General features: G+C 40.4%; 1 protein-coding gene across 3 annotated transcripts in view; it reads right to left on the reverse strand.

Moving 5' to 3' along the window:
* Positions 1–15,607, reverse strand: part of LOC148880840 (transferases, transferring acyl groups) — a 63,992-nt gene that overhangs the window by 25,505 nt on the left and 22,880 nt on the right. For all 3 annotated transcript variants that reach the window (XM_088962899.1, XM_088962900.1, XM_088962898.1), the window contains exon 9: positions 5,679–5,766. In XM_088962899.1, the coding sequence (XP_088819025.1) occupies positions 5,679–5,766 (88 nt within the window). The remainder of the gene's footprint in view (positions 1–5,678; positions 5,767–15,607) is intronic.

The raw sequence follows: 15,607 nt of genomic DNA on the forward strand, positions 1-15,607 counted from the left end.
GTACTATTATTTATATTATGATGTAGTACAATGATACAGGAAGTTACTGGAATGCCCCTGATTAGTGATGGGACACCAAGACAACTTAAAACATTAAACAAGATTAGGCCCATTAACATAGGCCCAGTACAGGACAACTTAAACTTAAGTATAGGCTAATAAGAACTCTTATCAGCCGAATACTCATACATACAAAGACTTCAATCCAACAAGTAGATTCAACCATGAATGCATCGAGATCCCTTGGAACCTCCTTCACCACCTCTGACATAAGCCATTCTCTACAGATTACCCAACACAAATTAAATGGGTCCAATTTTTGTGAGTGGTTTCAATCCGTTTTGTTAGTGATTCGAGGAAAAGGAAAAGTGGGTTACCTTACTGGTGAAATCCCTCCTCCAGCGAGCAGTAATGCGAGTTACAAGACATGGGAAGCTGAAAATTCCATTGCCATGGCGTGGTTAATCAATTCCATGGAGACGCAAATAGGACGCACGTATCTGTTTTACAAGAATGCTCACGAAATATGGAAGGTTGTTCAGGAGATGTACTCAGATCTTGGAAACACATCTCAGTGTTTTGAAATCCGTTCTCTCCTGCGGAACATAAGGCAAGGATCAATGTCAGTAACAGAGTACTACAATAGGCTGATTGATCTATGGCAATAAATGGATTTATTTTATACAATTCCATGGAAGTCTACTGATGATGGAGTACTATACAATCAAGTCCTTGAGAAAGATCGAGTATTTGATTTTCTTCAAGGACTCAATAAAGACCTGGATGAAGTACGAGGTCGTATTCTTGGAATCAAACCCCTTCCTTCAGTTCGTGAGGTGTTCTCTGAGGTTCGACGAGAAGAAAGCAGTAGGAAAGTCATGCTGAACCCATCCTCACACGGAATCCTAGAGGAACAATCTCAAGGATCTGCACTTGCATCTACTCGATCTCAACCTCAGAAGAAAAAACAAAACCACCAGTGGTGTGAACATTACCAAAAGTCGTACCACACAAAGGAGACTTGCTGGGACATTCATGGAAAACCTCCAGATTGGAAACCATGGAATCATAGGAAAGGCAACCCTTCAGCTCATGTAGCCGAATCTACTGAGACAAAGAAGCCTAACACAGAAACTTTCGCACCGGAACAAATGGTGATTTTAAGGTCTCTTCTTCACCAGCAACAGATTTTCGAGGCATCAGGTTCTACACCTACAGCAGCAATTGCACAACGAGGTAATATTTCATCATCTCTATTATTACGAAAAGATGATCTCAATGACTGGATTGTTGACACCGATGCATCAGATCATATGACAGGACATCATACAGCTTTTTTGAATTATAAAAAATGTGATGGTGAGATAAAAGTCTCAGTGGCAAATGGGAATACAATAATTGTGGCTGGAATTGGAGATGTTTTTTACCAAGGACTTTATTTGAAATTTGTTCTTCATGTTCCGACTTTAAGATATAATCTCCTTTCTGTTAGTAAGTTAACTAAGGATCAAAATTGTAAAGTAACATTTCTTTGTGATCGTTGTATTTTTCAGGATCCGTCTTCGAGGAAGATGATTGGCAATGCTGAAGAACGACATGGTCTCTACTATCTCACTGATTCTTCTCCTAGGCCAAAACCACATCTATCTCTTTCTACGTCTAGTTCATTGAATTCGGATGTAATTCTATGGCACAAACGCTTAGGACATCCTAGTTTTCAATATTTGAAACATTTGTATCCAAACTTATTTCTCAATAAAGATCCTTCTTCTTTCCATTGTGAGTCATGTATTCTTGCGAAACAGTCCAGAAAAAATTATCCTATTCACAATTACAAACCTTCCAAACCGTTCCATCTTGTTCACAGTGATATTTGGGGAGCATCACGGGTTGTGGATTTAACAGGCAAGAGATGGTTCATCACCTTCATAGATGACAATACTCGTGCTTGCTGGGTCTATCTTGAAGAACAAATCTGATGCCGGGAATGTGTTTCAACAATTCCATAAAATGATAAAGAATGTGTTCCAATGCAACATTCACATACTCCGCACAGATAATGGAGGAGAGTACTTTGCACAGATTCTTGGGGATTACCTCATTCAGAATGGCATATTTCATCAAAGCTCATGTACATCTACCCCACAACAAAATGGGGTTGCAAAACAAAAAAATCGTCATTTGTTGGAGGTAGCTCGATCACTCATGTTTGCTAGTGCTATTCCACATCATTTTTGGGGAGAATCTGTATTAACTGCTGCCTATTTAATCAATAGACTTCCATCAAAACCCCTCAAATTCCGTACACCAGTCAATTGTCTCCAAAAAGAATTCCCTCATGTTCGTTTACTCAACTCTCTCCCACCAAAAATATTCGGGTGTTCTGTGTTTGTTCATAATACCAATCCTACTCGGGGAAAACTTGATCCAAAGGCCATCAAATGTATCTTCATAGGATACTCTCCCGCTAAAAAATGATATAAATGTTACAATCCTGTCACAAAAAAATTCTATGTATCCTATGATGTTACATTCCTTGAAGATCAATCCTTCTATTCCCATGATTCTCTTCAGAGGGAGAACATAATTGAAGATAATCATTGGGATCCTTCGATACCTCTTCCTGTGTCTTTGCCCCAGATCTCGGTCAAGGGGGAGGATCAGTCCAACAAAAAAGTGAACTAATTGTTTACTCAAGGAGGCCCCATGTTACTCAGCAAAACCAATCATCGGAACCTATGGCGGATTCACCACAAGATTCACAAAGAGGTGTTGTTACAATTGATGACCTGGATGTTCCCATTGCTATAAGAAAGGGGGTAAGATCTTGTACTCAACATCCGATTTCAAATCATTTGTCATATTGTCGTTTATCTAACACTCACAGGACATTTGTATCTCAACTTGATAATGTAATAATTCCTGTAAATATATATGATGCCTTGAGAGATTCAAAATGGAAGGTTGCTGTTTTGGAAGAGATGAAGGCACTAAATGACAATAATACATGGGAAGTTGTAAACATGCCTGAAGGGAAGAAGTTAGTGAGTTGTAACTGGATTTTTACAGTGAAAGTAGGCTTGGAAGGGAAAATAGAGAGATACAAGGCGTGTTTGGTTGCTCAAGGGTATAAGCAAACATACGGGCTTGACTACGAAGAAACTTTTGCACCAATTGCAAAATTGAACTCTATACAGGTTCTCTTGTCTATGGCAGCCGACTTGGATTGGGAATTGCACCAAATGGATGTTTCAAATGCTTTCCTGAATGGAACTCTTGATGAAGTCTACATGAAGCTGCCCCCTGGCTTCGAAGACAAAGAAAAACCAAGATCAATGTGTAAATTGAAGAAGTCTATGTATGGGTTAAAACAATCTCCTAGGGCATGGTTCACTCAATTCAGCACAGTTATGAAAAGATTTGGATACACACAAGGACAGGCAAATCACATCCTATTCATAAAACAGCCAAAGGATGGAAAAAAATCAACCTTGATTGTGTATGTTGATGATATGGTAATCACGGGTGATGACAATGATGAGATTACGAATCTCAAGGACCTACTACAATCTGAGTTCAAAGTTAAGGATCATGGAAAACTTCAGTATTTCCTTGGGATGGAAATTGCCAGAAGCAAAACTGGTATTTTCATTTCTCAAAGAAAATGCATCCTAGATCTGTTGAAGGAAACTGGGAAGCTTGGTTGTCCTCCAGCTAGCACTCCACTGGAGAAGAATTGGAAGCATAAGATCTCTGAGAATGATCCTCCAGCTAACAAAGAGAGATATCAACATCTTGTGGGAAAACTAATCTATCTATCACTTACTAGGCCTGATATTGCCCATAGTGTTAGCATAGTTAGTCAGTTTATGCATGCTCCAACCGAGAGACATCAGTGTTTTGTTGATCAGATCCTTAGATATTTGAAAGGAACTCCTAGCAAGGGTATATTGTTCAAGGAAAGTGATAACCGGTTAGTTGAGGGATTTGCAGATGCTGATTGGGCTGGTTCGGTTGAGGACAGTAAGTCTACTATAGGATATCGTACAAAGGTTTGGGGGAATGTTGTTACATGGCGAAGTAAGAAGCAAACTGTTGTGTCCAGAAGTAGTGCAGAAACAGAATGCAGGGCAATTGCACAAGGGATTTCTGAGTTAATATGGCTTGAACGACTATTGTCAGACTTAAATGTTCCACTTGATAGTCCAATGAAGCTGTATAGTGACAGTAAGCCAGCAATAGCAATTGTACACAACCCTATTCAACATGATCGAATGAAGCATGTTCGCATTGACAGAAATTTCATCAAATCAGAGATCGAAAGTGGAAAATTTTGTCTATCCTATGTGCCATCTGGATCACAGGAAACAGACATCCTCACTAAACCATTACTTAGGGTCGGGTTTGAGACAAATGTATCCAAACTGGGAACGATTGATATACATTCACCAGCTTGAGGGGAGTGTTGGAAAGGGATGATGAGGATTATTCCTTGTGGAATCCGAGTCAGAATCTTTCCTTTTTTTTTTAGTTATTTATTTTCTTATTTAGGCTGTGATTATTTTCCTTTTTTAGGCTGCGATTTAGTTTCCTTTTTTTTAGGCTAAATTAGTGGGTTAGTTTCCTAGAATAGCTCCTAGATTGATTCTTAGAAGTTGTATATATTTGTACAGATCTTCTCAATGAAATTAGAACAGAAATCTTCAACCATTTGTTTCTGTTTTCACCTTTCTCAAATCAGAAAGATTTCCAAAGACTCCAAAGTTAATAACAATAATAAGAACAATAATGCCAATTCTTTTCTTGTAATGCATCACAAACATATCCAAAATATTTCTTTCCCAAATTTACATAGGTGAAGTCAAGATAACAATTTGACTAGAACAAAAGATCATTTCAAGCATACCATAATCCCCCAACCATACGTTCTGCTATACTCTATTAAAAATTATAGAACCCATCTGTTCAAAAATCTGATATTGATATATCAAGAAGCAACTTTAAAATCTATGCCCACCGGACCAGCATCCATTCTGTCTTGCTGATCGCTGCTTCAATAGTAGCAGCCTTCCCTTCAAACACTCTACTGTTCCTTTCCTTCCATACATAGAGCAAGCAGAAGCATCTTCCATAGGATCTTCCCTCTAACTGAAAACCTAGCTATCACCAGGAAGCTAAAAGTGCTGGCAAATCAGGGGTTGTCAGTCAACATGCATCTAACAGCTGAAGGAAGTAGGCCCAGACAGAAAGAGTGAAAGTGCAGTTAATGAAGAGGAAGTTGACAGATTCTGGACTTGAACTGCAAAAACTACAGGAAGGTGCAGTGAAAGTTTCTTCAGTTATTTCCCATTATAGAAATAGGCAACATTTAGCCTTCTAAAACATACTCAACTGCTCTAACTCTTAACCAATAAAATCCTTTAAACCTCACCCTATTCCCAAACTTACCTGCTATCTTCTGAAAGCAAGTATGTAACATAGACTGAATTATCCTACTTTTTTTTTATAGTTAACTATCATAGCTTATTGAACCAATGACATAGCAGAGTAACATAACTAGGAAAGTAGTTTAAAACTTTTATTGTTTCAAAATGGATAATTTGGTGCAACAAATTACAATAGACACCATATGAAATGTAGAAGCTTTCATAAAGGTAACTAAAGGAATTTTTTTTTACCTGATAATCTACTCCTGTTGTAAAAATGAGACGACCAACTCCTAGAAGGAGAAGTGGACTTGTAGATTTAAGTGCAGTCTTCCATTTCCTTGGGAGAAAAGAGTAAAACTTGAATCCACAACATGGTGCAGAGGAAAATTTCTTGAAGCATCAAAAGTAGCATAGAAGGCAAGCATGGAAGCACCAAACATCATTATTTTCAAAACTAAAAAAGATTTCTCATGAGTGGTTTCTAAAGGCATCTTTCCCTGCTCTCTTAGAAAGGCACACGTTCAACAAAAGAAATAATAAGAGATAACCAACAAAAATATTTAAACCAATGTAATAATTTATCATCCAGTTAAACAAATTGAAATAGCACGATTCTTCATGAGGTCTACCAGTCTAGGATAGTCAAAGTAAAGAAATGACAATATTTATTCCATATAAAGTTAAAGAAACAACATAAACATAACCACATGATAAGGTGTCAGCATTAAAACCTTCTGCCTAACTCTTACGAACATAGATCCGAAATTGCTATTTTGTTCTCATGCTAGAGTGTTCCCTACTACACACACCTTAATCCAAATGTGCTGAGAAAAAGGGTAAAGGCATGCTATGGCATTCCGTGAAAGTAATATGCTACAACAGCACCAATTCTGGTGAGAAATGAGAAAACATTCCTACATTTTTTTGGATGAGGGTGGGTAAAGAAGTTGATCAACACAAGTATTTGATTAGCTACTTTAAGTCTAGGAACATTAACAAACAAGACAATGGAATTAGTAGGTATAGTGAAAATAAGAAGGATTAATGTAGTGTGAATACAAGAGACTGAATGGAAGGGTGAAGCTAAAGAAATTGGTAATTGTAAACTATGGTCTACAAGAGAAGTAAATAAAGGAAATAGAGCAGCAAAAAATGGTAGAGAAAGATTAAAAAATGAAATTGAAATGTTAAAAGAAATGGAGATAGAAAAAATTTTAATTAAACTAGCTTTAGGCAAGGAATCATTGATGTAATTAATGTTTATACACCTCAAGTAGGTTTAGAAGTAAAGATTTAAAACAACTTTGACAAAATATAGATGGACTACTCAAGAAATCCCAAATGGATAAAGGATCCTTATAGAGGGGACCTAAATGGTTATGTGGGAAAAAGAAGTAGAGTATAGATAGGGAGTATCAAGGATTTGGGTTTAAGAAGAGGAATAATATCATCATCATCATCCAAGCCTTATTCCAACTATGTAGGGATAGCTATAATGAGAATTTGACAAAAGTTTTAATGCCATCTGCCAACCTGATGCAACCATCCTCCTTTATCCAGGACTGGGACTGGTGTTGTAAGACAAGCTCATGCTGGCCCTAACACATGCTTCAAAATTTTCTCCCGAACCCGTTAATTCCCTTGTCTTTAAACTAGGATTTTGGATTTCATAAAGGGTTAAGGGATGGTAAGTTGATTTGTGTCACTAAGCTACTTCATTAACTAGAGTCTGATTGTTTGGACCCCACATCTTATCAAAGAGTTTGGACTCCTCTTCCAAAAGGTACATTCACTTGTTCTTCTTTTCTAAAATCCCTCAGTTCTAAACCCAATTCCCAAGGGTACCCCTTCAAAGAAGTTTGGGCATGACCTATTCCTCCAAAAATTATTGTATTCCGCCGGGAAGTCTACTATGGGAAAATCAATACCTTGGAAAACTTGTAGAAAAAGAGACCCTCTCTTTGTCTCTCCCTGAATTGGTGCTCCTTGTGTAAGGCCCAGAATGAGGACCATTTCCATTTGCTGATCTCCTATTCCTTTGCTACAGCCTTATGGAGCTGGAGCCTTGGTTTATTTGGAGGTAGGTGGTCTCTGTCATCTGATTTGAGTTTGTTATTTAACCCTTCTTGTTTTGTATGGCACACTAGAAGAGGCAAGTTCATGTGGAAATGTGTTAGGGCAGCCACCTTATGGACTCTTTGGGAGGAAAGGAATGCAAAAGTCTTCTTAGAGAAGGAAAGAAGATTAAATGAAGTGAAGGACTGCATCCTAACAAGAGCAATACATTGGCTGAAAACCTTGGATATATTTGATGATTTCTTTTTTGATGACTTGTGGACGAATTGATTAGTAATAGCTAATACTTCTACAAAGAAGAATAGAAGTTTGTCAAAATGGGCTCCGCCTATAGAAGGTGTCATCAAGTTGAATTTTGATGGAAGCAGCCAAGGTAACCCTGGGCCTTCAAGTATAGGGGGTGTCCTGAGGAGTAAGGACAGCAACATCATCCCCTTATTCTCAGGATCTGTGGGAGTGGGGGACTCTACAAGGGCAGAAATACTAGCTGCAGTACAAGGAATTCAGATCGCTAACCAGCTTGGGGTGGAGCATCTCCTAGTTGAAGGGGACTCTCAAGTGGTAACAAGGTGGCTTCTAAACCCAGATGCTACGATTTGGGGCTACAAGGATCTCATCCAAAAAGTAAAGTGGTTAACTAGTAATATGAGAGTTGAGGTAAAATGGGTAAGCAGGTCTGCCAACACTATGGCTGATTCTTTGGCCAAACAGGAGGTTTCCAAGGGGGATCTTTTTTGTGCTGCTTTGTAAGTTGTTATAGTATATTGGAAAGCTGTACTTAACTAGCCTGGAGAGGTTGCATCTCGTGCTCTCCTTGGGGACATTGTACTATTTCCCACTGCTGATTAATAAATTTCTTTCAATTATCAAAAAAAAAAAGAAAGATGAATGTTTAATAACATAAAAAAGTGGATCAAATTCAAGTTTTTCCTTGCTAGAAAAATATAATGAATGATATGTAAGAATTGCAAAGTGATTATCAAAAAAATTGCAAGGTTATTAAAAAGAAAAGATTCACAACATAGACTAATGGTGGTACATGTTCATGCTTAAATATGAAAAAAAAGAAAGAAGAAAATAGGTCATCAAGAATTACATGGTTGAATCTTGTTAGTGAAGGGGTATTTCGGTCTTTGTACCTGTTGAGAGTGATGATGTGTACTATTATGTTAGTTCGAGTGTCTCTTACTTAAATAAGGGCACTTATGTCTTTTCCAATCACATTAATAATATAATAACAGGTCTGACCGAAACTATGGTTGACTTTTTCCTAATTTTGAACCAGACCTTTTCTCTTCTCCTTCCTCTTTCTTCCTTCTTCTTTCCTCTCTTCCTTCTTGCTGTTTACTTTACAGCTAACAAACAAAACAGACTTCTAGGGCAGGCCAAACTTTAACATGGTATCAGAGCCACATCAAACAAATCAGACCTGTTAGAATTCTGTTTTCTGCACATTCGAACTAGGGTTTCTCTTGGATTTCTCAGCCATTGGTTGGAGACTAGGAAAAGGGCTGAAAAGGAGTGATCGCCCTCTTCCCTTGGAGATTTCTATGCCTCTAGTGGTGTCGTTGGTGATTGGTTGCTGTGGTTTCTAAGCCCTCCCCTAATTAATGTAGAGCTGGTGCGTGTGGTGTAGTGGTGTTTCATTCCTTCGTGTGGTTGGCCTTCAGGCGATGAGGTAAGGAGTTTTTTTATGCATATTTTCTATTATGGAACACATGAGAGGTGTGGTACAGATCGTATAATGGGTTTTCAGATTGCAGTATGCTAGGGTTTATGCTAGGGTTTATGCTGGTTTGTGTGTGATTCGAAGGGAAATAGTGTTTACTTAATGGTGAAACTTCCGGTAGCTGTAGAGTAGGGTTTGTGGTGTTACAAGTACAGCTTTCAGCCTTTGTCATTGCTGAAATCAGTGTGCAAATTTCGGTCAAGTGTCTGTGTGTAGTGCTCAGGATTCAGTGATAAGGGAATTCGGCAATGGCAGATAACAGTGATAGTAAACCTAGTGTGATGATATCTACTAACTACCTGAATGTCCAAATGACCTCCATTAAACTAAATGGAGAGAATTATGTCCCTTGGGCCAAGTTTGTAGAGGTTTTTCTGAAGGCAAAGAAGAAGGTAAAGCACATAAGAGAGGAGAAACCCCCCACTAGTTCTTAGGAGTATGAAGACTGGGAACAGGAAGATGCACAGATTATCACATAGTTGTGGAACAATATGGAACCCAGAATCAGTGTGAACTTCATGTTTCTTGACACAGCCAAAGAGGTGTGGGATCATGCCAGGAAATTGTATTCTGGTCAGGATAAAACAACTAGGGTATATCAACTGTATCAGGAATACTTCAATCTGCAACAGGAAAATCAGAGCCTTGAGGAGTACTATGCCAGTATGAGAAATATCCGTAATGAGCTAAATGTCTATCACCCTCTCACTTCTGATGTCAAGGTTCAACAGCAACAGAGAGAGCAGCTTGATGTGACTCGGTTTCTGGTGGGGCTGGAGTCTGAGTATGAACCAGTACGAGCCCAAATACTAGGAGGATCTGCCCTTCCATCTTTAGAGGTGTTTACTCGTCTTCGGAGGACTTCCATTGGATCTATGGAAAACTCTAATATCTCAGATAAATCAGCATTTGTAGTGTCGAGAGGACGAGGTGGCAGTAGTGGTCCAGTGTATGGCCGGAGTGGTAGTGGTGGATCTACACATATCCGTGGTGGTGGTCGTACTGGAGGCAGAGATTCAGGGGGAGCTTGTGGTAGAGGACGTGGCTCGGGTCCACAGAGGTGTACTCATTGTGGTTTGGATGGACATACTATTAACTATTGCTATGACTTACATGGTCCACCCTCGACGTGGGCCAACCATGCCATGACTAGTGACACCAGTTCCAGCTTTAGACAAGAGAACCGATCAGCTGACCAGATGCCTTCTACCTCTCCAGATGGTCCCGGCAAAGAGATGGTGAGTGTTCCTCGTGATGAGTATGAAAAGTTTGTTCAATCCACATCACAGCAGAACACAACTATCTTTGCACACTCAGGTATGGCTTGTTTGGCATCCACACCCAACCCCTAGATTATTGACTCTGGAGCCTCCGATCACATGACGGGGACTCCAGGTGTGTTCTCATCTCTCACTCATTGCTCAGCATCACACTCTGTTACCCTTGCTAATGGCTCCACATCATCTATTCGTGGTGTTGGTAATGTTGACCTAGACCCTATGTCCCTATCCTCTGCTTTATATATGTACCTAAACTTCCATTTAATCTTATGTCTGTTAGTAAGCTGACCAAGTCCCTTAATTGCTCTGTTACATTTTACCCCTCTATGTGTGTTTTTCAGGATCTCAAGACGGGGATGAAGATTGGTGGATGGCATGAAGATTGGTGGATGGCATGAAGCCGATGGACCGTGTGTCAAGTCCTTTTTCTTTAATTCATTCAGATGTTTGGAGTCCTTATAAAGTGATGTCATATAATGGGCACAGATATTTTGTTATTTTTATTGATGACTTTTCAAGAATGACGTGGCTCTATTTAATGAAAGAAGAAGTGAATTATTTGCCATCTTCCAGAAATTCTATGCTGAGATCCACAATCAATTTGGCGTTCACATCAAAATTTTCTGTTCTGATAATGGCCGTGAATACTTGTCTTCATCTTTTCAAGAATACTTGGACCAACATGGCATTATACACCAAACTTCATGTACCTACACCCCACAACAAAATGGGGTTGCTAAGAGAAAGAACCGACATCTTGTAGAAACGGCACGCTCACTCATGCACCACATGAATGTTCCCAAACCCTTTTGGAGTGATGCAATGCTCACCTCTTGTTTCTTAATTAATCGGATGCCCACGTCTATTCTTGATGGTCATTCTCCTTTTAGTGTCTTGTTCCCCAACATGTTTCTGTTTCCGCTTCCTCCTCAGGTTTTTGGGTGTGTCTGCTTTGTCCATAATCTAGGTCTTGGGACTGACAAGTTAGATGCACGATCCCTTAAGTGTATCTTCCTTGGTACAAGTGTTACCATCCCAATTCTCATCGTTCTTTGGTATGTGTTGATGTTACTTTCTTCGAGTCTACTCCGTTCTTCGTGGGGTCCGGTGATGCTGCTTCCTCCACATCACCTCCTCCTCTTCCCCTTCCTGTGGCTGATCCTCCTCCTCTGGTTCCAGTCGTGCCTACGTCTTTGCCTCCGGTGCCACCGTCCGTTGACCGTCCACCTATCCGTCACGTGTATACACATAGCCCACGTGTACTGGCTACGCCTCCTCCGGCTTCATCACCGTCAACAAATCCGGCTCCAGATCCTACACTAGCCACCGACTTTGATCTCCCTATTGCCTTACGGAAAGGTAAACGCACCGGCACCCTTCACCCTATTTCCAATTTTGTTTCCCTTACTCACCTCTCCGCTTCCCATCGCCAGTTCATCTCCTTGTTATCCTCAGTGGTTGTTCCTAAGGATGTCCAGGAAGCCCTTACCTCTCCAGAGTGGTGTCATGCTATGGAAGAAGAGCTCTCTGCCCTCCATCATAATCACACTTGGGACCTCACCGCTCTTCCTCCTGGGAAGCAGGCTGTCGGTTGTAAGTGGGTGTATACCGTTAAGTATTTGCTAGATGGTCGTGTTGAGCGCCTGAAGGCACGGCCGGTTGCAAAAGGGTACTCCCAAACCTATGGCATTGACTACACAGAGACATTCTCCCCGGTTGCTAAGATAGGGTCAGTTCGTGTTGTTATCTCCCTAGCAGCTAGTATGATTGGCCTCTACATCAACTAGATATCAAAAATGCTTTTTTGCATGGTGATTTGCTCGAGGAGGTCTACATGGAGCAACCACCAAGGTTTGTTGCTCAAGGGGAGGATGGTAAGGTATGCAAACTTAAGAAGGCTATATATGGACTTAAACAGTCCCCTCGAGCATGGTTTGGTAGGTTCAGTGAGGTGGTCAAGAAGTTTGGTATGAAACAGTGCCAAGTTGATCATTTTGTCTTTAGTCATGACCCTCCAGTAGGAAAAATACTACTGGTGGTGTATGTAGATGATATCGTTGTGACTGGGAATGATAAAATGGGCATTGACAAACTGAAGGCATTCCTACAGGAACACTTTCAGACAAAGGACCTTGGCAAATTGAAATACTTTTTGGGCATAGAGGTAGCAAGATCTAAGCATGGCATTAATTTGTGTCAGAGGAAATATGTGCTTGATTTATTAGAAGAAACAGGTTTGTTGGGTACTAAACCGACTGAGACACCTATGGAAACAAATACGAGGCTGAGCAGTGATATAGGTAAAGTATTTGAAGACCCTGGAAGATACCGACGTCTTGTAGGCAAACTAAACTACCTAACCATTACTCGGCCAGATATTTCATTTGCGGTTAGTGTGGTGAGTCAGTTCATGCAGAAACCTTTGGTCCCACATTGGAATGCAGTGCTAAGGATTGTGAGGTACTTGAAAGGAGCTCCTAGTCGTGGACTGTACAAAAGTGGCGGAAAACTGGAAGTAGAAGGATACACCGATGCTGATTGGGCAGGTTCCATGTCTGATAAACGGTCTACTATAGGCTATTGCACCTTCCTGGGGGGTAACCTGGTAACGTGAAAAAGTAAGAAGCAAACAATTGTGGCAAGAAGCAATGCAGAAGCAGAATATAGGGCCATGGCACATACTGCTTGTGAATTAGTGTGGCTAAGGAACCTTCTACAGGAGATAGGATATGGCATCAGTACTCCAATGAAGCTCTATTGTGACAATTAGGCAGCGGTTCATATCTCTTCCAATCCGTTGTTTCATGAAAGAACCAAGCACATCGAAGTTGACTATCATTTTGTGAGAGAGAAGGTGTTGAATGGAGTGATAGAGACTGCATATGTTAATACAGGAAATCAGTGGGCAGACTTGTTTACAAAAGGTTTAAGTCGGGGGAGAGTGGACTACATATGTAACAAGCTGGGATTATATGATATATACACTCCAGCTTGAGGGGGAGTGTTAGTGAAGGGGTATTTCGGTCTTTGTACCTATTGAGAGTGCTTATGTGTACTATTATGTTAGTTCGAGCGTCTCTTACTTAAATAAGGGCACTTATGTCTTTTCCAATCACATTAAAATATAATAACAGGTTTGGCCGAAACTAGGGTTGACTTTTTCCTAATTTCGAACCAGACCTTTTCTCTTCTCCTTCCTCTTTCTTCCTTCTTCTTTCCTCTCTTCCTTCTTACTGTTTACTTTACAGCTAACAAACAAAACAGTCTTCTAGGGCAGGCCGAACTTTAACAAATCTATAAGAAGAAAAGCTTTGACACTATGTCATGGGCATCTACAATTTGACAATGACACAGTGTTTTTAGCAAGGATTACCTAAAGTGAACCTTGAGAAGAGCTGTGGCTGGAGTAAATATGAGTGAGGAGGCAGACAGAACTACAACACTATTGGGATTATCAACTAATGAGTGGCCAATGAAGTATCTTGATCTCCCACAAAGAGGTAACTATAGGAGAAGTTGTGTTTGGGGAAGGGACCCCGTCTTGAAAAGCTATGCAAAGAAATTGACCACTTGGAAGAGGGGAGGATAACCTTGATCAATTCAACCATAAAAACCTACCAGTCTACTATCTCTTGGTATTTAGGATGTTGCGTGTAGCAGCCAAAATATTGTGGACCTATCGTGAGGGCTTCCTGTGGGAGCTAGGAGCACCTGTTAAAATGGAAAACCATGTGTACCAAGAAAACAGACAGGAGCCTGGGCATGGGTAGGTTGGGAGAAAAGAATTCAGCCTTGTTAGGGAAAAGACTTTGGAGGATTCCAATAGACTCTACCAAGCTATGGAATAACATGGTGACTAGCATTCATGGGAGACACCCTAATGGCTTGGTATGCCGGATTAAATGAAAGGGCCTCTTCCTCTTCTCTTTGGAAGGCAATGATTGAGTTGCTTCCTTGATTCTTAACTCATACTCACTTTTTTACAATTCTGGATATAGGGTTAAATTTTAGGAGGATCTTTGGTGGGAAGATGGATTGTTGAAAGAATGACATTCTAATATTTATTCTATCTCTTCCCTTCAAAACTAACCCATTTCACATCCCCTTTCGCCCTCTCCATCTGGGAACTCTTGTGATTATGGTTCTAGGAGAAGGCTTAGAGACCATGGATTACCTACAACCAAAGATCTAGTCAGCTCTCTGGGTTTTGTTTCACTCAATCCATCCAATTCTGATCATAGAATGCAGACTGTCTCTTCTTCCTGTTGTTCTCATGTGACCATTTTCCCTGTACTTAAACCCCCTTTACCATCTTCTCATGCCTTTCCAGTAAAGCAAATCTAGGTTAAACCTATACTACACAAACTACAGCTCTGATCTTGAATCTGGACACCCCCTCTAATCAGATTTGCCTTAGTAAGACACCTATTTAGAGCTGCTGCCCACACTAGAACATTAACTTTTGAGGAGGAGAATGGGTTCCAAATCCTGGAAGCAGGAACTGAGACAAACTGCAAGCCGTCAACTTGTGAGCAAAAGATTTAACAGTAAAGAGTCATCCGTAGACCAGATCCTGGCCCGAAAACAGGAGCAAATCAGCAAAGTTTTCATGCCCCCAGTCCTGAAAGCTTCACCGATAGGTAGGATTCCAGACCACCCCAATCCCCAGGAGCTCATAACAGTCGGCCACCATTGCATCTTGATCAACCACCAGCTGGAAAAGCTGAGGAAAACCCTCAGAAAGAGGATGGCCAGTGCACCAGGGCTCCTTCCAGAAAGCCAGTGTGCAACCGTTTCCCAAATTTGGTTTGAATCTTCTGCTAAAATTTGGAAGAAGATCCATAGTTTTCCTTCAAATTGAACAGCCCAGGGAGGAAGGGGAAGAAGTGGTTATCCAATTAAGCTTTTCGAAGAATTCTCAGTTGAAGATTTATTATGGCTCAGTTTGGGAAGAGTGCAAATACAAGAATGTATAGTGTAAAGTGTTAGAACTGAATCGTCAGTGGCAAAAGGCGAGAGGCAAGAGAGAGTGAGAGAAGAATACAATGAAGAGACAAATATGCCTCCACTTTTTCTTTTGTTTTCTGCCAGGG

This window comes from Nelumbo lutea, chromosome 1, assembly GCF_056320005.1.
Source record: "Nelumbo lutea isolate HS-2025 chromosome 1, American lotus-T2T, whole genome shotgun sequence".
NCBI lineage: Eukaryota > Viridiplantae > Streptophyta > Magnoliopsida > Proteales > Nelumbonaceae > Nelumbo > Nelumbo lutea.